Consider the following 22,421-nt stretch of genomic DNA (forward strand, 5'->3'; position numbering starts at 1 on the left):
ATAATTTGCACTGGACAATGTTCTTCTGGGGAAGCTTGGGTCCTGGTTGCTTACAATATACCGCCTACCCAGTTGTTCCACCTGATTTCAACATCAATACGCGGCGCTACACGGTAACATTGTTCAAGGATAGCTTGGAGATTTCAAGGTGTTTGATTGGTAACCAAACCCCAGAGAATCTGTTCCTGGAACCACAACACGGCAGCATGTGGGGAACCTGCCCAGTTGTGTGCAAGAAGATTTTAACAGGTGATTTGTTTGGAACTATGGTGTGACTTTTGTGTAATGCAAGACAAGCAAAACGTGTAGGAGGCACGTGACAGTGCAATTAATGACAAGAGAAACCAATAGTGACTCAATGACTATGTACGATGCTCTGTCCTGTTTACGGTTCCGGCTCACTGCTGATAGCGCCCGGCAAAGCACAGTCACGTCAAAGGGTGCACATGAACGTTGAGTTTTCTGACACCACTCACTACGCTGAATTACCACCATGCACCAACCTGGTCAGCTCATAAGGAATGACTATTGCTGCCAATGTGGTGGTAGTAGCCAGGTGATCCAGGTTCAAACCCCACTTCAAACCCTTCATCCCTGAGCGAGACACTTAACCCTGAGTGTCTCCAGGATGGGGGACTGTCTGTGTAACAACCGATTGTAAGTTGCTCTGTATACAGACGTCTGATAAATGCTGTAAATGTAAATGTAACATTTCTGCCATTGTGTCTGAACAGGACAGGGCATTTGAGGCCATTAATAGTGAATGTAATTCAAGCTGTAAATGAGCAACTAATGTCTCAAACAATTACTCAGCTGCCTGAAATTCCACGCAACTGTCCTGCAGACATTCTGTAGGAGGTGAAGAGCAGTAGAAAGAGGAATGCTGTCATATATTAAAGCAGCATATTCCTGTAACCCTCGCTTCTTATAAGCAATGTAAATGGGACATTCTGCAGGGTGACGATGTTTCTGCAGCTTTGTCCTGCGTAGAGGTTCACCACCTCTTTGATCTCCATATCTTTGTCAAATGGCCTTTGCCAAACCATTTGTTCAGGGTCCTCCCCTTGTGTCTTTGTTGCACTGTGGCGACCCCCCCAAGCAGGAGACAACAAGGGCCAAATGACAACGAGAGCAACAGGGCAGAAACAACAAATTCTGATTGGTCTGTGACAGTGTTTGTCCCTGCATGCCTATTTCTTCCAGTTCAACCTGGACATCCAGCACACAAAAATCCCCCAAAAATCCCACTCGTACATCAAACTTCAACACTGTTGCACGTTTGCACAAAAACATCCAGGTGAACCAGCCACGCTCGCATGAAATACGGTACAGGCCACACCTTCTCATTCAATGTGTTTTTATTATTCTCATGACCATTTACATTGGTAGATTCTCACTGAAGACATCAAAACTATGAATGAAAACATTTTTTCCTGTACTGTACCTTCGTCCTCGAAAAGGGGAGAAACGCCGCTAAGCCTCCCAGCCGCCAGGCGGCGCCACACCGCTCCGGGAGCGGCGTTCGCGGCTCGCCGCGCGTAGCAGTGGAAGACGCTCTCTGGAAGTTTCTGTACGGGGGTTACGTAGCGATGTGCAACCGAGACAACCTCGGCTCTACATCGTTTATCGTTTTACTTTTTAGGATTTTACTAAACGTACGTTTTTTGGGGGGAGCCCAGAGGACGACGTGATGGTGTTACAGGACGGGATACCTGTTCGGTATACTTTACAGGCTGGACTGGGCAGATAACTGGCAGCTGTTGTTGTAGAATTTATTCTATATTGCTTAGCTTACTGTAAAAAAATGGCGCTTGCCGATCTATGACGTGAAGGCAGGTTAACGCGCCGCCGCAGTTCCGTGTTAAATAAACGGCCAGCGGCGTGTTAGGATGGGCAAAGATTACTATAAGGTGCTGGGGATCCAGAAAGGCGCCTCGGAGGACGAGATCAAGAAGGCGTACAGAAAGCAGGCTCTGCGCTACCATCCGGACAAAAACAAGTCGGCGGGGGCCGAGGAGAAGTTTAAAGACATCGCGGAGGCATACGACGTGCTCAGCGACTCGAAGAGAAGGGACGTTTACGACCGATGTGGAGAAGAAGGTGACGCCCGTGTGCTCTGGCAGGCGACCTTTATTCATGACTGCGTCCGCCATTCGATTCACAACCTGCGAGTTGTCATTACTATTTAATGCGCCCTTCGTCGTAACGCGTGAGGAGCCGACTCGGCAGAAGACGGAGTTTTTTTTTTTGAAGCTCTTTAACATGCAGTTGGCTGTGCTGTGTGTTGCCAGATATTTGTCGTTTAAGCTCCGTTATTGTTAAAACCATTTTCTCATTGGTTTCTTTGGTTGCACGAGAACTACTCATAGTCTTTATACTTCAACAAACAGTTTTATTTCGACGTAGAATGTTACTGCGACGTAGAACGTTAAAGCGTTTGCAGCAAATTTGAGTTACGCGTCAAAAGGGTGGACCTGGCAACACGATCTGGAAGTTTCTGTCCTGTTTACGGTTCCAGCTCGTACATTCGACTCGTCCGGCAAAGCAGTCACGTCAAACGGCGCACATGAACGTTGAGTTTTCTGACACCACTCACTACACTGAATTATGCACCAACCTGGCCAGCTCATAAGGGATGACCATTGCTGCCAGTGGGGTGGTAGTAGCCTGTGAACCAGCTTCTCAGGTGGTGTTGGGCGTTGCTGAACAATTATAACTTTTTTCCTTAGTTATGCGTAGTTCAATAGCCAAACAGTAATAATATTACAGTAACAGGGTGGTAGGTATCCTAGTGGGTGAGACACTCGTAGATGAAGACCACAAAGTCACAGGTTCAAACCCCACCCCATTGTGTCCCTGACTGTCTCCAGGGGGACTGTCCCTGTCACTACTGGTTGTAAGTCGCTCTGGAAGGAGAATATTGGTATGCGCTTACCATCCTAATCATTTGGTCTAAGGTCATCAAGATAAGTCTTTTTTTACAAACATGGATGTTGTCAGCACCCAATAGGCGAGCTCTCCCTCTGTCCAGCACCCTATTCTGCAGACGGAAACCAGCACAGCTGACTAGTATCTTCAATAAATCTGATTAAAAAATGTGATCTAGAGAGTAGACCGTGTTGTCTGAGAGTTTTGTTTTATTCTCTACAGGACTGAAGCAACCCATGGGTGGCAGTAACCCCGGCGGACACCAATTCAACTACAGCTTCCACGGTGACCCACATGCCATGTTTGCAGAATTCTTTGGCGGCAACAGTCCTTTCGACCATTTCTTTTCACACGGCGGTGGAGGTGATGATGATATGGACGTGGATGACCCATTTGCTGCCTTCGGTATGGGGGGAATGGGTGGTTTTCAGAGGTCCTTTAAATCCAGGCCTGGAGGAGGCCACAGTAGAAAGAAGGACCCTCCAGTCGTTCACGAACTGAAAGTGAGTTTAGAGGAGGTGTTCTCTGGGTGCACCAAAAGAATGAAGATCTCTCGGAAGCGCCTCAACGTCGATGGTAGCACTGTGCGCAACGAGGACAAGATCCTGACTGTGGACATCAGGCGTGGCTGGAAGGAGGGGACCAAGATCACCTTTCCCAAAGAGGGGGACGAGACGCCCACTAACATCCCAGCTGATATTGTGTTCGTAGTGAAGGACAAAGTGCACCCCGTCTTCCGCAGGGATGGCTCTGACATCATCTTTTCTGCAAAAATATCACTTAGGGATGTAAGTTCCTGATCATTTCATGTCTCTCTGATACGCCGCATGCATGTATGGAGGAATTCAAAGTGCCATAGAACTGCAGAACCTCTCTGGCCACCTTACTAGAAATACCCATCGTCAGTGCTATGTGACAATATTTCCATATTGTCGTCATTTATATGAGCAGTACTGCCTATTATGAATTTGACAGATAATGAGTGTACCTTATTGAATAGGCTGGAGAGTGGATTAACATTTTTTCCCCTTCCAGGCACTGTGCGGCTGCACAGTCAACGTTCCCACACTGGACGGGAGGGCGGTCACGGTCAGCTCCCGCGATGTGATTAAACCCGGGACGAAGAAGCGCATTGTCGGGGAGGGGCTGCCTTTCTCCAAGTTCCCTGAGAAGAGGGGAGACATGCTGGTCGAGTTCCTGGTGAAATTCCCAGACAAGCTGGGGCAGAGCACACGTGAAGCCCTCAGCCAGATTCTCCCACCGTGAACAGCAGTATCGCGTCCTACTGCCCTAATGTCGTGCTGTTTTCTTAGATCAGGGGGGAACTACAGACAATAGCTGCATCCTGCTTTGTGGTCGCTTTCTTCCATGTGAAGAAGCACTTGTTTTCTTCAAAATGAAGAAAATGTTTTTAATTTCTCAGTTTGTAATCACGAACTAAATGCACTTTCACTTGACTGTGAATATTTTTTTAAAGATTAAATCTGACCCATCTTACCACTTTGGTGACACCTCAGCATCTGTCAGGCCTATAGATATGTCCACGTTTAAAAGTATGTATATATAACAACAGACAACATTGTGTGGTGATAGTGGAAAAGTGGTCCACGACAAACACACTTAACCTTTTCACATCCACATCAAAGAAAAAATAAATCTGCTGAAGTTAAATCCCCACTGCCCTGGAGATGATGCAGCCGAGATTCCCACATTCGGGAGATTCGCCGCGCTTGGTCACGTGGTCTCCCCTGCCCGGTAAGTGTGACGTCAGCGCGGCACAAACGCGGGCTCAAAAAGTAGCGCTTAGCGCCGGAAACTAATCCGTAGGAATGTCGTGTGGCATATCCCATAATGCATTTCAGGAAAAGCATCGCGTTCCACCAATAACGAGCACACATAAGCACAGAACAAAGAGTACAGCAGTAAAAAAAAAAAAAAACGCCTTTATATTTCGTCTGGCTAACGCGGATGGAAAAAGTTCCTGTCATGATTGACTACCGTCGAAAAGCAACCCAGCGGCATTTGGACGGACGCGGTTCCACACGAAGACCCGCACTAGAGGGGGAACCGTGTGACAACCTTGCGGCAACGTCCCTGTTGAGAAGAAGCCACGTGTCGACGCGTGGAGTGGACGCAGCAAGCCCCTGTTCCAAACATCCATTACTCGGGACCACGTGATGTTTCACTTTTTCTTTTGTTCATAAATCTGCAAAAATGTCAACAAATTCTGTGGTTTTCTGACAATATTAAATTTCTCACTCACAACGGGAACATTTCCCACTGCTTTCTAACAGGCTGTCATTGCTCCCATGCTCAAAAAACCCACATTAGCTACCGCCCAGTCTCCAACCTTCCTTTTCTTTCAAAAATCCTTGAAAGGGCAGTCCTGGCTCAACTTTCTTCATTTCTCCACGAACATGATCTTCTCGACCCTTTTCAGTCTGGTTTCAGGAAAGGACATTAAACTGAAACCTCCCTCCTGGCAATGATGGATGACCTTCATGCTGCAAGAGCTGCCCGCAGATCATCTGTCCTACTTGATCTATCTGCTGCCTTCTACACAGTTAATCATGAAATTCTTCTCACCACACTCTCAGATTTAGGAGTTACAGGAACCGTACTAAATTGGTTCACCTCTTATCTTCACTACGGGTCTTTCAAGGTATCATGGGGAGGTGAGACATCTGTCCTCTCTTGGGTAACCACAGGGGTTCCACAAGATTCTGTCCTTGGCCCCCTTCTATTCTCAATATACACTCACTTGTTCACATCATCCAATCACATGGCTTCTCTTATCACTCTTACGCTGATAACACCCAGCTCTATTTGTATTTCCCACCAGAAGATGCCACTATTGCGACACAAATCTCGGCCAACTGAACCTATAAAAAACTGAGATTCCTGCAAAATTGTCAATGACTGTAAATGACTGTAGTTCGATTTCAGCACTGTTTGCAAACGACTGTTCATTAAATAGATTACAAATACACATTAAATATAAGACATGCGCTGATAATCGTAACACTTCAGAATAGTACAAGAATAAAATTACATTTAGTACGTGTTTTATTTTTAACGCATCTACGACAGACAGCGTGAGGATGTATCCCATGCTTGGCGCAGTGGCGCCGCCAGGCGGCAGCAGAGTTCCAGTTGGGTGCGGGCGCTGCCGAAATAATAACCATGAGAGAGAGACCCTAGACCGAAGCGGCCGACGCGCTCCGCCCTCGCCCGTTTCTCATACCTTCACATCGGCCCCAGCGGACACGAGATCTTTTTTTTAATTATTTATTTTTTTAAATAATAATAATAATAATAATAATGGTGTCGACTGTTTCCCCTCCGGCCATGGCCAGGACGCGGGGTCGGTCACTACCGGCCGTCCACTCGGTAAGGTCCCGTGGCCCCTCTGCGAATTTCTTCCAGCGGTGTCGCTAACCGCTACCTAGCTAGCCGGCTAATGCTAACGTTTCCCCTCTGAACAGCTGTGGCTGGCGGCCAAGACAAAAGGCGCGACCCAGACGGCGTGTCGGTCCGACGTCCTTGGCAGTGATTTTAAAATGTGCTCGTTCGTTATATATTTCTAATGGCCGTCGATCCCCGTGTACCTCGCTGTGCTAACCAAATCGGTGCGTTACGTCGTGAGTTAACTTTCGCAGCAGCTCACAGCCCGCCGTCCTCCCGTAACTTCAGTTTTTGGAATTGGCATGTGACGTGGTATTTCAACACATTATGAGAAATTAATTAGTTGTTTTTGTTGTCGTTGTTTGTCACTGCGTTCTGCATGCCACGGCTGAACGTTTTAGGCATAAAAAGAGGGAAAAACCGGAGAAATGTGGCACCACTGATCCCAGAACAGCACAGCTGGACGCGTCAATACTGAAAGGCCGAGCTCCAGACTGCTGACCCTGATCCAGAGCCCATCCCAGCTCTGCCACAGGTCCGCGAGAGAGGTCAACGCGAGAAGCCGTCATGCCGCTGGGACTGGGGAGGAGAAAGAAGCCGTCTCCACTCGTGGAGAACGAGGAGGCCGAGCCGGTGCGGGCTGGCCTGAACGTGGCCGGGCTCGACGGCTTGGATGGAGTCGGGCTCGGACACGGACACGTGGAGGCCGCTGGCCAGGAGGGCTTGCCGCCCCCGCCCACCGGCCTACGGCCTCGCCTGATTTTCCACACTCAGCTGGCCCACGGGAGTCCCACCGGACGCATAGAGGGTTTCAGCAACGTGCGGGAGCTGTATGGCAAAATCGGGGAGGCGTTTGGAATACCTCCTGCTGAGGTGAGAATACTTTACTTTACTTTTATCCAAAGCGACTTACAAGAAGACACCATAGATTGTGAGTCAAAAAACTAAGAGCCCTGATAAGGCCTAACTTGTCAAGAATAGAACATGTTAGGGAATTTTTAAGTGCTAGATCAATTTTTTGTGTGTGTTAGTGTTAGACTTGTTTGAAATACTTTATTAAACAAGTAGGTTTTCAAAAGTTTATTAAAGGTGGTGGTAGTCTCGGCTAGTCGAATGGAGCAGGGCAAGTCGTTCCACCAGCCAGGGACAACAAAGGAGAACAGATTCGGTTGGGATCGGAGACCCTGTGAAGAGGGAATTTTTAGTCACTGCTGAGTGCACTCAGTACACCAGTTCACTAGTTGTGACGCGATGTCCCACTCTTCCAAGTTTATTACGCAATTTTGATTTACAGATTTGTAATGTGTGCTTCAAAACTAACGTCAATTCCTATGATTGGTCTCGGCCAGTCGCTTTTTCTAGCTTCAGTGGAAATTTTTTTCTTATCCAGCAGCTGATGCCACCTGTGCAGGTGATGTATTGCTGCCTTTATTTCGGTTTTAGGTCATGTTCTGCACATTGAATACGCACAAGGTGGACATGGACAAGCTCCTGGGGGGACAGATTGGGCTGGAGGACTTTATTTTTGCCCATGTTAAGGGCCAGAGGAAGGAAGTGGAAGTCTTCAAGGGAGAGGATGCGCTGGGCCTCACTATAACTGACAATGGAGCTGGCTACGCCTTTATCAAGGTCAGCATGAATCACAGCACCGCAGTTCAGCACGTTCAGAGAAGTACCGTTTCAATTCAAATGATCAATATTGTTACACTTTTAAAAACTAGAGAATTAGGGAGGGGAGCATTATCCACCAAATCCAGGTCGTTAATGTGGGGGATATGATCGAGTCCATCAACGGCCATGTTCTCATTGGCTGTCGACACTACGAAGTTGCCAAGATGTTGAAGGAGCTGCCGAAGGGAAAGAATTTCTACCTGAAACTGGTGGAACCTTTGAAAGCATTTGGTAAGTTTTTTAATAAATTTTTTATTATAAAAAAATAAAAAAAAACACCCGTCTTTGTCTGACATTGATTAATCAGTGTTCAAAGAGCATCATTCACTTATGAGTAACTGTGGAAACAATGTTTTCGGACTTGGGCAGGACCATTGATGATAATTATTGAACCCTGTTTCTCTTCTGCCTGTCAGGTTTGTGGTGAAAGTAAGACGTTGTGTAAGGTTATCTCCCTTCCTTCCTTCAGACATGATCAGTCAGCGCTCTGGTGGCAGGTCCGGCTCGGGAGCCCAGCTTGGCACGGGCAGGGGCACGTTGCGTTTGAGGTCCAAGGGGCCGGCCACCGTTGAGGAACTGGTGAGCGGATATGATCTTGGCTCTCAGTTTTGTATTAGAGTAGAGGTTCTGTGCATTAAACGATTGTTGCTGGGTTTTTTTTTTTTTTTTTTTTTGTCACCTTCAGCCTTCTGCGTTTGAGGAAAAGGCCATTGAGAAAGTCGATGACCTCCTGGAGAACTACATGGGGATCAGAGACAGTGAGCTTGGTAAGGTGGTGTTGCTGAGGACCTGTTTAACTGGGGAGAACGTTCTCAATGAGCTTGTGTCTATGAAATCGTTGTGAGATTGGGTCCTAGCCTTAGAAATCCGTTATTATTAGAATGTTTCATTTTTTTAATTGGCATCATTCCAATAAAAAAAGAAGAAAAAAAATTCACCTTAGTGTTGGTCTGAGGGTCTTCCACACACATATATTCTCATTCATATATACCAGAGAAATATATAAATGTTATAATGAATATATTTCCAAATAAATCTTGCACTGTCCACCACACTAACAGGCAAAACAGACCTAACTTTCGATAGGATGACTGCTTACACCAGACAAGTGACGTTATGTGTTGTTTGGATGATTGATTAAGTGTAGACATAAAAGGATGTGAATAATTGTTCTGCTGCTGTTATCGGCAAGTGTTGGTCTAAGATTGTTGAATTCCTGTCGGTCTCTTGTTTTCACCGACAGCAGCCACGATGGTCGAGTTGGGGAAGGACAAAAAGAACCCGGACGAGTTTGCAGAGGCCCTGGACGAGACTCTCGGAGACTTTGCCTTCCCAGATGAATTTGTTTTTGATGTCTGGGGTGCTATTGGCGATGCGAAGGTTGGTCGGGTGTAAGGATCAGCCTGTCCAGTCTACGTAGTGCAGAAGTACAGGAAGATCTCTGTAGTACCCTTTTCTGTGTTGATTTGTACTTTTCTGTGTCTGTTAACACACTCTGCTGGGAATATACTCGATTGGGAGGTTGTCCTAGAGACTCGCGTCACATTGCGGGAGGAAGAAAGGACTTCAGGACTAAACCACTTCCATCCACTGTGTTAAAGTAACAAATCCCAACCTGTCGCACCGACATTATCCGACGCGTTTGTGTGTGTGTGTTTGTTTGAGATGATTGGGTGACGTGTGCAAGTGGGAAACTTCATGCACTGCGAGGTGTGGCGCGCCCCGCGGCGCTGACGTACTTCTAAACTGTGACCTTTCCTTTGCACTGTGTGGCATGGTGCTGTGTTGACAGCCCTGCAGAGACCCTCACGCTTCCTGCCCGGCTTCGGCACGGGTCAGCTCTGCTGGGCGGAGAGCAAGTCAACTCAGCAGTGCTGCTTTTGGATCTTTTTTTTTTTTTTTTAAGAGCATGTTTTTGTTGTCGTTGCTGTGCATTTGCTTTTGAAAGTGATGCTAACTTTGGGAAGGGTAGGTAGCAATGGGGGTTCTGTTGGTCTTCCTTGACTCCCCACTTCGTTGCATGGCCACTCCAACATTCCTGATGAAGTGGAAAGCAATGACTGATCTCATCTTGGGGACCACAGACGGCTCCATAATGCCAAACTGAAGCGTCAGTATTGAAACAGTATTACAGATATGTCTCAGTCGTGGCTTTGCACTCAATGGAAGCCTGTTACCTGCAAACAATGACCAGTGATAAAAAAAATGACAGTATTAGACAAGTCACTGTAAAGTTGAATCAGAACACAGGTTTCTGTTTTCATCAGTTTGCACTTAATTCAATCTGTAACTATAACATTTCAGTAATTTGACAGATAATGATGTGTGAGTGTATAGGACATTAAATAACAGAAATGGTGAAAAGGGTTATATATGCCTCTTATACACTGTGCTCACAGGTTTTTTTTTTTTTATTACACCTGTGTCTTTTCATTCCTTTTTTTTCTTGTACAAGCTTACAGATCTGGAATCAAAAGGCAAAGACCAATGAATGAATTGTGTAGATTATGTGTGGTTGGTGCAACCACAGTTCTTATGCTGGTAAACAAGACAAGCTCATTCAACAGTCTACTTTCACTATTTTTAAAATATAAATAATAGAAGAACAATCTAGTACTCTTGACTATTTCCCTTCCAATCATACCATGCCATGCATTAAAATAGACCAAACAGGGCTGATACTTGATACTTTTTTCCCCTGTGCAATCTCATTTATTACGTAACTGTCACCAACCAAACCAGAATTTCTGCTGTAAGTGATCTGTTTCTTTTACAGGGAGAGTAATAAGTTCCTTTTTATATACACTACAGTAACATTATCTCTATATAATACACACTGTATCAATTTATTGTATACTTATGAAATATTTTTGTCATTCCTTGATGCTGATGTTAGCTGAACACTACACAATAAACATCATAACATTGAAATGTCATGTGTTCCCAGACTGCTTGTACTTTTTTTTTTTTACATTTCAATATGACTTTGGCAGTAATCATAATGGAAATGATTTCTAAAATCTTCTTGTCGGTGAGAGTGAGGAAACACAATCATAAAAAGATGACCTGGGCATTATCCGTTGTCTTACAGTACAAGTGCAAAAATAAATGAAGACAAGCTAAGAGTATTTATTCCAGCTTTTATTTCAAAGGTAACATATAATCCATCTTAGGTCGGGGGGATATATATTTTATTTATGAACCAATAGGACTGATGCTAATTTGGAAAAATTCCCTCAGAGGAAAATTGTGTTTAGTGCTTAAGTTGCAACAATAAACAACGCAAATTGTACCAATGACAGGTCATTGCGTCAAAAACAACATGGCGCGTCACACCATGAGGCTATGTGATTGGCTGTTTGTAAAAAAAAAAAAAAGCTAAGGCATACCATGATATCCAGAAAAATATCAAAGTTTCCTTTAAACCCTCATCCAGTTTATTCAAATCCTCCATTAATAGACCCTCTACATTGTTTCGACTTCCTCCCAAGGAGAAATGTAGTGATTATTTTCAGTTGGGTGTCATTTTCATGGCCTCCTGTCCACCTGTAGAGGGCGCACACTCACAAAGCAAAGTAGGCAAATTCAATTCATTTTTATGTATAAATGCAGCACCTTCTCAGTTTTGTCAAATTTCAAAAACTACAAAGGACCCCGTGCGAATGTTAACCCGTCTTTACTGCTGTGTCTTTTACAGCGAAAAGTTGCCCTTTTCCCAGTCGGCCCTGTCCTCTCCATGGATCATTAGCCTAAAATGGCGCTAAAAAAATTCACCAACTCAAGTAGCTGGTCAAAGCTTCACCAGTGTTAACCAAGGTTTCAGCTAGTAAATGTGTGATGATAGATTATGATGGATCTCACTGTGACGGAATAAACAAAGCTGCTCTGAGTCGCCAAAATAATCCTGTTTACAGCAAACACATCGGGATGGTGGCGGGTCACCAGAACCTTCCCTTTCCCTGAAAGTTAAACTGGACCTGCATGTATAAGGTTCAAGTCTCCTGGAAACCCCCGATGGTCAGGTGACCAGGGGGAGTGTTTTTAGAAGTCCTGATGTCATTTGGCCCTGTTTCTCTAGGACCACGTAACTGCGTTGTAGAAGCCAGAAGCGACTTTTGCAGAACCGCACGGACATCCGGGGCTGATTTTGAACGAGTCCAGAAGAAGTCTTTGTACTCCAAGACAATCTATCGCCACTTGCTATGCCATTACGCCCAAGGGCTGCCTCCCAGCCTGGGAGGTCCACTGGCCAGCTGAATCCCATATTCAGCTTGGCTCTGCGACCCCGGGCGCTTTCCTCGCACTCCAGGACAGCCATGGAGGATGAGCTGTCCTGTCCTGTCTGCTGTGAGATCTTCTCCGACCCTGTGGTGCTCAAGTGCAGCCACAGCTTCTGCAAGACCTGCCTGCATCAGATCTGGAACAAGAAGGCCACCAGGCGTGAGTGTCCGGTCTGCCGCAGGAAGTGCTCCCTGACCGAGCCCCCGGTGAGCCTGGCCCTCAAGAACGTCTGCGATGCCCTACAGAAGGAGCAGGGTGGCAGGACCCCGGTGGCCGCAGAAAGCTCGGGCTGTGGAGCAGTGGGCGGCAAGACGGAGGAATGCTGCCCCGCTCACGGGGAATCCGTCAAGCTGTACTGCGAGGATGACGCCGAGCTGCTGTGCTGCGTGTGCCAGACGTCCAGAAAACACCAGGGCCACAGCATCTGCCCGCTGGAGGAGGCAGCTCAGGAGCTCAAGGTGAGAGTGACAACCTTTGAACGACTCATGTCGGTATTCTAGTGTTAGAAAGAGATTTTAATGCAATAGATCAGTAGGTTGCCATGAAGTATTTGTTGGCCGTTTAGACTGGCAGGGAGCTGTCTTGCGATTGTATTTTGGCAACAGCAGGCTACATTTACTACTGTAAATAACAAACCCAGTTACAGCTTTGCAGCTAAGGGTTTAGGGTCATGTACATATGTTGTCGTTTTTGAGAGAGATTTTGTCCGTCAAATCCAGTCCAGACCTTGTTCATGTTGTAAATGATCGTTAATAATGAAATATCTGCATACATGTAAAGAGGAACAATCGAGTAGAAGTGTTCTCTTCTGTCATCTTAATCAATTATTAGATTCACCACAAAATATTAATCTAAAACGCCCCAGGTCTGCCAGGCTGTAATTGCAACAAAATTTGAGGATTATTACATAATAATAAAATGTATAATTCTACTTCGATAACAATTTATTATGATTATTTGCTTACATTAAGGAGGGACTCAGGAAGGACCTGGTCCCTCTGAAACAGAGCCTGCAGCAGCTCTATGCGGCCAAGCAGGAGTTTGATGACATTACTGTACACATCAAGGTACGTGCAGAGTTTGGATTGTGTTATATGTATTAGAATAAGCACATAAACTCTGTATGCACATAATTCTGCACATAAACGATTAACCTTTGTCGACAGAATCAAAAGCAGGATACGGAGAGGCAGATCAAGGACCAGTTTGCGGAGCTCCATCAGTTTCTGCAGAAGGAGGAAGCAGCAAGGCTGGCCCTGCTTCAGGAGGAAGAGGAGCAGAAGAGGCAGGTCACGAAGAAGAGAACCGACTGCATCACGCTGGACATTCTGACGCTCTCCCACGCCATCATTGCCATTGAAAATGAGATTGCGTCCAACGACATGACTTTCCTCCAGGTACGTACCACCTCGTCTCATTTCAATATGAAGTGGGATTCAGTACGTTTAATATGGAAATACTGTCCCCCAATTTCAGAACTTCAAGAATACAGCCAAGAGGTGAGTGTGTTTCTTCGGAACGTTATTGCCTGCACCAATCCACACACAGCACTTACGAACCAAACTATCACTGCTGCAGAGGCCACATTAAACAGACAAATCCAGAGAAGGTTCCAGGAGCACTCATCAGTGTCGCCAAGCACGTTGGTTCTCTGAAGTACAGGGTCTGGGAGAAGATGCAGGCCATTGTGGAATACAGTGAGTTTGCCAGCGTTGAATGAATAAAGACAATTTGGCTTCTCTGTCTCGCCACGTTCTTTGAGAAGCAAATGGCTGCATGTTATTGGTTTTTTGCAGCTCCTGTGACCCTGGATCCGAACACAGCCTACTGCTGGCTCTCACTCAGCCGGGACCTGACCAGTGTGACCAATACTGGGGCCAGGCAGCAGCTGCCGGACAACCCAGAACGTTTTGACCACTTTGTGTTTGTGCTGGGCTCGGAGGGCTTCACAGAAGGCCGCCACGCCTGGGAGGTGGAGGTTGGCGACAAAAGTGACTGGGTGCTGGGCGTGGTTAACGAGACCATCGAGAGGAAAAGCAAGATCACTGGCTGCCCCAAGGGTGGATTCTGGACCATATCCCACAGTGACGGAGAATACATGGCCATGACCAGCCCCCGGACCAAGCTGAGCCTGCAGGGGCCGCTAGAGAGGGTGAGGGTGCAGCTGGACTGTGATTTAGGTCAGGTGAGCTTCTCAAACCCGGTGGACATGACGCCCATCTACACGTTTTCTGACCACAAGTTCACCGAAACGATGTTCCCTTTCTTCTGTCCCGGAGCTAACATCAACGGAAACAATTCTGGGCCACTGAAGATCTGTCCTGTGAAAGTGGCAGTTTGGAATAGCGCCACCTGGTGACTTTTGCTATCATTGTACTCACAGAAAATGAGCATAATTTTGTCTATTCATGTTAAGTTTGTCTAGTAATAATAATAATATTTATTTTATTTGTGCCAAAGACAATCCTGTCAATATTCCGATGCATTTCACTTTGAAAGTTTTATCAATAAAATGACCCAAGTGTTTAATTATGTGTTTTAATTTTTATTGAATTACCAGGCAAATTAAAGGTAATGCTCATTGTTAACAGTACGATCTGTGGTCCTTTACATTCAAAATGGCATAACGTCTCCTCTGTAGTCCAGGAAAGCTCCATTCTGCTTCTCAGTGAGAGACTTCATCACTCTCAGCATCCCCTGAACACTCTCCTGTGCACTAAGGTCCGCCTAGGATCCAAACAGAAGCAAAACAAGATCACTGGAAAGTTGTCTAGAACTACCCTGCGAAAAATTCAACAATTAACTAGAGAAATTGTGCTTAATTGCATTTGATAAATTGTTATGCAGATAGATAGTTTTCCCTCTATTTCAACACGTTTTGTGCTACTAACGTTTTTGCCTCCCATGTCAGTCTGAACCCATCCTGGATGCAGAGCCACGAACAGGATCCCGTCTTCCTTAAACTCCAGAGCGTTGCAGACGGTCAGCATGTTCAGACCTGCCTGTGATGAAGGTTACAGTTATTTTTCAGAACACCGTAGCGGACTTGGATTTCTGAATGCCTCAGTACCTTGCTGATGCGGTAGGGTATGACGGGAAACATGTCAAACATCTCATGGGATTTGGCCATGGACCCCCCAACTGTGGATATGTTGATCACGGCAGCTTTACTGCATGACATGCCTGGTTTCCCACAGGCTTTGGCCGCTACTTGCAGATAAGGAAGAAACTCCTGATAGATAATACAGAGGAGGATGAGGAAGGTTTACTGGCCGAAGGAGGGGAAGAAGAGGCCCTTCTGATATTTGGCAAACCAGCAGGAATTTTACCTTGGTCATCATCATGGGTCCCAAAAGATTGGTCTTGAAAGACTCCTCCATATCCTTGGCCGTGATATCCTTCATGCTGACGAGGTGTGCCACACCAGCATTATTCACCAGCATGTTGAGTCCACCCTTTCCTAGGAGTGGCCCAACCTTTTTGGCACAATCTGTAATGCTGCGCAGATCACTGATATCTGATAGGAGCAGCGCCAACAGTCAGTACAATTAGTCATTCAATCATTTTCCGTTCAATCAGCAGGAGAAAAAAAAACTCTTAAGATTGTGGCACTAAGCAAAACACATAAAAAACAAGTTGCTCTAGCACCATAGAGGACTGTAATTTGCACCGGGTAAGAGTGGCAGTTGAATGTAATGTAATGCACACCTATCTGTACAACATGAATCAAACCAGGATGCTTCTTTGCCAGTTCACGCAGATCCTGTGTGCAAAAGTGCATGTCACACATTCTAAACAAGATCAGATTCAGAAAGGGTCTAGTTAGTCCCTCCTGCCGGATACTCACCTGAGACTTGGGGGCGCCCGGGTCACGACAGCCAGCAAAAATTTGACAACCGGGACATGACTTAGCTGCCAGCTGCCTCACCATTTCCAGGCCCAGGCCTCGATTGGCTCCTGTGATCAGAATGTTGCATGCTTTTGCTTCCATGGTGTAGCTCAGTCAGCGTCTCTTCTCTTCTATCATTCTCTCTTTTTATACTGCCGCACTCACGTTAGAACTGTGGACTTTGCGCTGAGTTGTGTGTGCTTTTTTGGTGTGGTGTTGATGTGTGGGAGGAGTTAATTTTTTATAGCTCTGGTTGGATTGGACCCAATAGGTTCTCTTTCAGATGGGACATATTTTAACCTAACCAGCATTCTGGTTTAACCTAACCAACAGAACTATTTGAACACTTTGTGTTTGTGTTGTGTCCCAGGCCCTGGGAAGGGAGGTGGAGATAGGTGACAAGAATTGAACCGGAACTAAGCCCATTGAGAGAGCAATACCCCAAGGGAGGGTTCTGGATCCCACTGAAATGGAAAGTACAAAAAATAAACTTTCCCTTGTTCAATTTGAAGGGGTGGAATGGTGGGAATGGACTTTGACTGAAGTCGGGTGAGCTTCTCCAACCTGCCCATCTACACAATCGTCTACCTCATGTTCACCATGTTCCCATTCTTGTGTCATGGAGCTAACACCAACAATAACAATACTACGCCACAGAAGATCTGTCCTGTGAAAGTGGCTGTGTGGAACAGCAACACCTGAAGACTTTGTCTTTGGTACAGTCACCGATGATTTTGTGTGTTGCTGTGTGTTAAATGAAAATCATAAATTATAGTCATATACATTTTGATTCCAAAGAATATAAATATAAATGTGCATTAATTGCACAGCAGCAGTGGTTGCTTGGCAAGATAGGATGCGGACTCAAAACCAAAGGGTTCAAATATCACACCACCAAGGTGCCACAGCAAGGTGCCCTCCCCACGTACTGCTCCCCGGGCGCCTTTCGTGGCTGCCCACTGCCATGGTTATTGGTTAAAAGCAGAGGACACATTTCGTTGTGTTCCACAATGACCATCACTTTGACTTAAAAACATGAAAGTGGAAAATGTGGCCAAACATGTTTAATTACATGTACTGCTTAATGGAGAATCAACAAATGAACGAAACAATTAAGAAGTAAAAAACACAATGCTCATTCTTGTCCTTTGTGGTATGATCTGTGGTATGTTGTTCTTTGTGTTCAAAATGGCACAACCTCTCCTCTGTAGTCCAGGAAAGTGCCATTCTGCTGCTCAGTGAGAGACTCCATTACTCTCAGCATCTTCTCAACACTCTCTACTGCATTCATTTCAGCCTGGGCCCCAAGCACAGACTTAACAATATCACTGCAAATTCTCTCATAGCTGAATTTGGCTTGGAATTATTAAAATAATTACTTTTAATAACTTTTATTTTATTCATTGGGGTGACAGAAAGACAGATAATAAGTATTAATTAATTTGCATAGCCAAGCACTGGACAATGCTTATGCAAAATATAAAAAAAACATAAAATTTACTTACTTGCTTGCCTCCCATGTCATTCTGTACTTGTCTTGGATGCAGAGCCACAAAGAGAATCCTATTGTCCTAAGTCCAGATTGTTGCAGACGGTCCTCATGTTCAGATACCCTGAGAAGATGGGCAGATGCAGTACACTGTGGTGTGATAAGGGGCAGTATTGCCCTCAACTGGGTGATTCTCCTCAATACCTTGCTCATACGATTGGGGATGATGGGGAACACGTCACACATCAATTCTTTGGCTTTACTGATGGAACCTGCTGTTGAGAATATATTGATAACGGCAGCTTTGTAGCCTAATTTCCCACAGGCCTTGGCTGCTACTTGCAGATAGGGCAGAAACTCCTGTGTGGTGAGGAAGCGATGAGGTGGGCAGTTGTTTGAGAGGAGGAGGAAAGCGTAGATCACTTTGATATTAGAGGGGCACAGCAGCCTGATGCTGTTTACTCCACCTATAGAGTAGGGAACCACTCCCTTGCTTCATTCTGAACATGAAATCTATGAATCATTCTTCATTCAATATCAGCACTTAGCCTGTTTAAACACACATCTCACAGCCGATGTGTCCTTGATCCACCATTCCTGCCTAAGTACTTCCTTGACAGTGGTATCCTTCATGTTGGTCTGGAGTGCCACCCCAGCATTATTCAGCTGTATGTTGAGTCCAGTCTTTCCGAGGAGCAGGCCAAGCTGGCATGGTCTGCAATGCTGCCTACTGGTGTCTGATAAGAGCAGCACCAACCATACAACAGCCTCGTCAGTGTTGCAGATTTAATTATTACCACTATATATACACAGGAATAGAAACTAGAGGGATCAGAAGAACAATGTGGGTCACCTTTTTGCCAGATCACACAGATCCTGTGTATGCAGAAGTGTATTCATTCAGAGCATGAAAGAAGTCTCACCTGAGACTTGTGCATGTTGTTCTGCCTATTGGCCACTTAGGATAGGACAGAGTTTAGTCATGCTAGATGTTACAGGAACATTACAGGATGTGCTGAGGGTTGATTCTGGTCCATGTGGAGTATAAAATCAGGGGCAAATAACTCACTGTCTCTCTTGTATGCATTAAAATGAGATAATGTCCTTCACTTACAAGATGTAAGAAAATATTAACACATCTCAGTGCATGTCTAATTCCTGCACTGATCACAATCTAATGCTGTCGCTACAAAGTTCTTCACAGCATTGTTTGGGTTTCACCCCCTTTTAAGTTGCAATCACAAAAAAAAGCACCATTCTGTTTCATTAACACCATTTTAAAAGTGAAGCAGGAACAGAACCATATCACTACAAATTCACTTTATTATATCACCTCACAATATAAGAAAACTGTGCTATGAGGAAGGCGAAGGTGTGACGAATAATAAAATGTGTACAGGAAAGGAAAGCCACTAAACGTCTAATGTGGTTTGGTTACAGAAACTTTTGCTGTAGTTAAAGCACGAGGCACAAGTGCACGACATATTGGATTTTTTACAAGAAACTTATTACAAACAACTCAAAATGGCACAAGGGCTGAGAACACAAATGAAATAAAACTCAGGCAAAGTCTAATCTGAAAGTAAACAGCAGAGACATACAAGGTTATGTACATGATTTACAAGCGGCACTGGAGAATGGCGGGCAAATTAGGATAATGTTGAACACAGAATAAGGCCAAACAAGACAGTGCTATGATGCCAGCTGGCGGTTACACTCCATGAATCCTGGCTGTGTACTTTGTTGGAGGACATGCTGATAGAAGCTCTTTATTTAAGTGAAGTGAAGTGATTGTCACATGTGATACACAGCACACGGTGCACATAGTGAAATTTGTCCTCTGCATTTAACCCATCACCCTGAGTGAGCAGTGGGCAGCCATGACAGGCGCCCAGGGAGCAGTGTGTGGGGACGGTGCTTTGCTCAGTGGCACCTCCGTGGCACCTTGGCGGATCGGGATTCGAACCGTCAACCTTCTGATTACGTGGCCGCTTCCTTAGCCGCTAGGCCACCACTGACAGTTAAAGCTTACAGCACCTGGTATTCCCAGGCAGTCTCCCATCAAAGTACTAACCATGCCCAAGCCTTGTTAGCTTCCGAGACCGAGATGGTGTGTGGTAAAAATGTGGTGGTCTGGACATGGTATAGTTACCAGCTGTTTTAGCCTAAAGGAGTGGGTGGTGGATCAGAAGAACAAGAAGATAACAGGCTGCCTTGAGGGTGGATTCTGGGCCATATCTCACTGTAATGGGAAATACATGGCCACAGCCGGACCAGACACCCAGCCTGAAAGGGCTGCTAAAGAGAGCTACAATGTATCAGGGTTGTGATATAGGTGAGGTGAGAGTCTCTAAGCTTGTCAAAATGATGCTTGAGCGTGGTGTAATAAAAACAGAATCTTAGATTATTAAAACATGTACATTTATTTTGGTAAAGAAGATTTGCATCTGTGAATAAAATCAGAATAAAATGTAGAATATATGAAAATATATTCCACATAAATGTCTAATCACTGAATCATTGCCTAGAAAACAAGTTGGTGGAATATTCAAGCAGGATACAAAAATCACAAAAGTGCTGTCTGTATGAATTGTTGAAGTGCTTGTCCTCTAGATTTAAAACGGCAAGACTTGTCCATTGTAGTCCAGATATGCCCCATTCTGCTTCTCAGTCAGGGACTCCATTACTCTCAACATCCCCTCAATGCTCTCCGTTGTGCTGATGGCCGCCTGTGAAGAAGATGAAGATAAGAAATGTTGCTCACTCATTATCCTTAACCGATTAGTCCCATTACTCAGGGTCGAGGCTGCCAGAGTCCGTCCCGGGACAGTGGACACAGGGCGGGAACTTACCCAGGGTGGGGTGGAGCTCATCACAGGGATTAGTTGTGTTACTGTAGAATATATCTTTATCATTAAAAACAGCTTCTCAGATGGTGTTGGGCGTTGCTGAACAATTATAACTATCCGCAGTTATGAGTAGTGCAGTGGCCAAACAGTAATATTATTACAGTAACAGGGTGGTAGATATCCTAGTGGGTGAGAGAAAAATTCACAGGTTCAAACCCAACTACCATTGTGTCCCTGATCAATACACTTAACCCTGAGTGTCTCCTGTGGAACGGTCCCTGTAACTGCTGGTCGCAAGTCGCTCTGGATAAGGACGCCTGATAAATTCGGAAATGTAATTTTAAAAAAGTAACCAGAAAAAGGTGTTAATATAATTACTAATGTATCACAGATGCCCAAAACAATAGGTTTTGACTGTTGGAATTATGTTCAAATTATTCCACCTCTGTTTTCAGATGCCACTTACATCATGTCCTCCCAAGTCAGTCCGCACCCATCCTGGATGCAGCGCCACGAACAGGATCCCATCCTCCTTAAACTCCAGTGCATTGCAGACAGTCATCATGTTCAGACCTGCCTGTGAAGGTGGGTAGAATAAGTGAACATTGAGTGGATGTAGGCTCTTAAATGGGTGGGGGAAAAAAATCTCAGTACCTTGCTGATTCGATAGCCGACTACATTGAACAACTCAAACATCTCATGGGCTTTAGCCATGGAAGCTCCTACTGTGGAGACATTGACCACGGCCGCTTTGCTGCAGGACATGCCTGGTTTCCCACTGGACTTGGCTGCGATTTGCAGATACGGCAGGAACTCCTGATTTGGACAGAAAGAAATGAGACAGATGAGGAGGATGGTGGATTAACTGAGAGAAGGATGAAATAAGTGACTCTTTTGATATTTGAGAAACCAGCCAGTATGAAGGCTAAAGTTGCACTTTATGCAAATATTCATGCTGCTTTACCTTGGTCATCATCATGGGTCCCAGAAGATTTGTGCTAAAGATATCTTGCATTTCCTTTGCCGTGATGGTCTTCATGTTGTTGTGGGGCATCACTCCAGCATTATTCACCAGCAGGGTGAGTCCACCCTTTCCGAGGAGTGGGCCTACCTTTTTGGCACAGTCTGCAACGCTCTGCATGTTGCTGGTGTCTAATTGAAGCAGTGTCATTAGAAACGTTTCCAGGTTTAATCACGCAAGTAAGCAGATAAAGTAAAAAATTGCAAATGAAAACGTGCTCACCTACTTTTACAATACGGATCAAACTCGGGTGTTTCTTTGCAAGTTCACGCAGGTCCTGTGTACAGAATTACACACGTTCTAAGCATTTGGTTGCTGGCAATCCAGAGGTGCAACTTTGCTCTACTTTGTCTCACCTGAGACTTGGCGCTGTCTGGGTCACGGCAGCCAGCAAAGATTTGGCAGCCGGAACAGGATTTAGCGACCAGCTGCTTCACCATTTCCAGACCCAGGCCCCGATTGGCCCCGGTGATCAGGATGTTGCACGCCTTTGCTGCCATGTCGTAGAATTGTGAACCTCCGTCGCTCTCCTCTCACAGTGGTTTGCGCAGCTTTGTGCCGCTGCATTTTTGTCCTGCACCCTAGCCCTGCCCATGGCCACGTGGGACAGGGTTCTTGAGCAGGGTGGGAGTGTTGAATGCTGGACGAGAAGCCTGGAGGTGAGGATGGTGAGGAAGGGGGTTATAAAGACATGGCTGGTGTGGACTGGAGGGGAATATAAACAAATCCAGACCGGCGGGGAGATAATGAGACCATTTGTAAGCTTCCATCCTCAGGAAAAAAACTGAATTGAACATTTTGCAGAAAAGTAAACAAAACTGGCAAATTGAGAATTGGGAAGTGGAGGTCTAATAAAGCAAAACAATTGGCTGAAAATGCTCGTTCCCC

The 22,421-nt window shown here is 45.5% G+C and overlaps 5 protein-coding genes across 6 annotated transcripts; 3 read left to right on the top strand and 2 right to left on the bottom strand.

Annotated features, from left to right (window-relative positions):
• Positions 1–1,526: 1,526 nt before the first annotated feature.
• On the top strand, positions 1,527–4,429 carry LOC114793991 (dnaJ homolog subfamily B member 1-like). The gene is made up of 3 exons (XM_028986220.1): positions 1,527–2,100; positions 3,151–3,716; positions 3,964–4,429. Exons 1-3 carry the CDS (start codon positions 1,890–1,892, stop codon positions 4,192–4,194), a joined length of 1,008 nt encoding a protein of 335 aa, XP_028842053.1. The 5' UTR covers positions 1,527–1,889; the 3' UTR covers positions 4,195–4,429.
• A 1,372-nt stretch (positions 4,430–5,801) lies between these two features.
• Positions 5,802–10,936, top strand: gipc1 (GIPC PDZ domain containing family, member 1). The gene is made up of 7 exons (XM_028986487.1): positions 5,802–6,318; positions 6,735–7,206; positions 7,777–7,962; positions 8,055–8,235; positions 8,474–8,583; positions 8,690–8,771; positions 9,248–10,936. The coding sequence occupies exons 2-7, from the start codon at positions 6,901–6,903 to the stop codon at positions 9,397–9,399; spliced, it is 1,017 nt and encodes a 338-aa protein (XP_028842320.1). The 5' UTR covers positions 5,802–6,318; positions 6,735–6,900; the 3' UTR covers positions 9,400–10,936.
• A 1,155-nt stretch (positions 10,937–12,091) lies between these two features.
• LOC114793739 (tripartite motif-containing protein 35-like) lies at positions 12,092–14,761 on the top strand. Its single transcript, XM_028985872.1, has 6 exons — positions 12,092–12,743; positions 13,257–13,352; positions 13,452–13,682; positions 13,762–13,784; positions 13,864–13,982; positions 14,082–14,761. Exons 1-6 carry the CDS (start codon positions 12,207–12,209, stop codon positions 14,642–14,644), a joined length of 1,569 nt encoding a protein of 522 aa, XP_028841705.1. The 5' UTR covers positions 12,092–12,206; the 3' UTR covers positions 14,645–14,761.
• A 48-nt stretch (positions 14,762–14,809) lies between these two features.
• Positions 14,810–16,328, bottom strand: LOC114793740 (C-factor-like). The gene is made up of 6 exons (XM_028985873.1): positions 16,133–16,328; positions 15,994–16,048; positions 15,615–15,802; positions 15,356–15,517; positions 15,177–15,287; positions 14,810–15,012 (listed from the first exon to the last, which is right to left on the bottom strand). The coding sequence occupies exons 1-6, from the start codon at positions 16,274–16,276 to the stop codon at positions 14,899–14,901; spliced, it is 774 nt and encodes a 257-aa protein (XP_028841706.1). The 5' UTR covers positions 16,277–16,328; the 3' UTR covers positions 14,810–14,898.
• Positions 16,329–20,089: 3,761 nt separating this feature from the next.
• On the bottom strand, positions 20,090–22,097 carry LOC114793741 (C-factor-like). 2 transcript variants are annotated; one of them, XM_028985874.1, is made up of 6 exons: positions 21,890–22,097; positions 21,756–21,810; positions 21,477–21,664; positions 21,167–21,328; positions 20,979–21,089; positions 20,090–20,392 (listed from the first exon to the last, which is right to left on the bottom strand). In XM_028985874.1, the coding sequence occupies exons 1-6, from the start codon at positions 22,031–22,033 to the stop codon at positions 20,279–20,281; spliced, it is 774 nt and encodes a 257-aa protein (XP_028841707.1). In that variant the 5' UTR covers positions 22,034–22,097; the 3' UTR covers positions 20,090–20,278. The 2 variants fall into 2 exon arrangements, 1 of the variants encoding a protein (XP_028841707.1); XR_003750271.1 differs by having other exon boundaries at positions 20,270–20,392; positions 20,516–21,089.
• Positions 22,098–22,421: the final 324 nt, after the last annotated feature.

The sequence above is a fragment of the Denticeps clupeoides genome, chromosome 7, assembly GCF_900700375.1.
Source record: "Denticeps clupeoides chromosome 7, fDenClu1.1, whole genome shotgun sequence".
In the NCBI taxonomy this organism is placed as follows: Eukaryota; Metazoa; Chordata; class Actinopteri; order Clupeiformes; family Denticipitidae; genus Denticeps; species Denticeps clupeoides.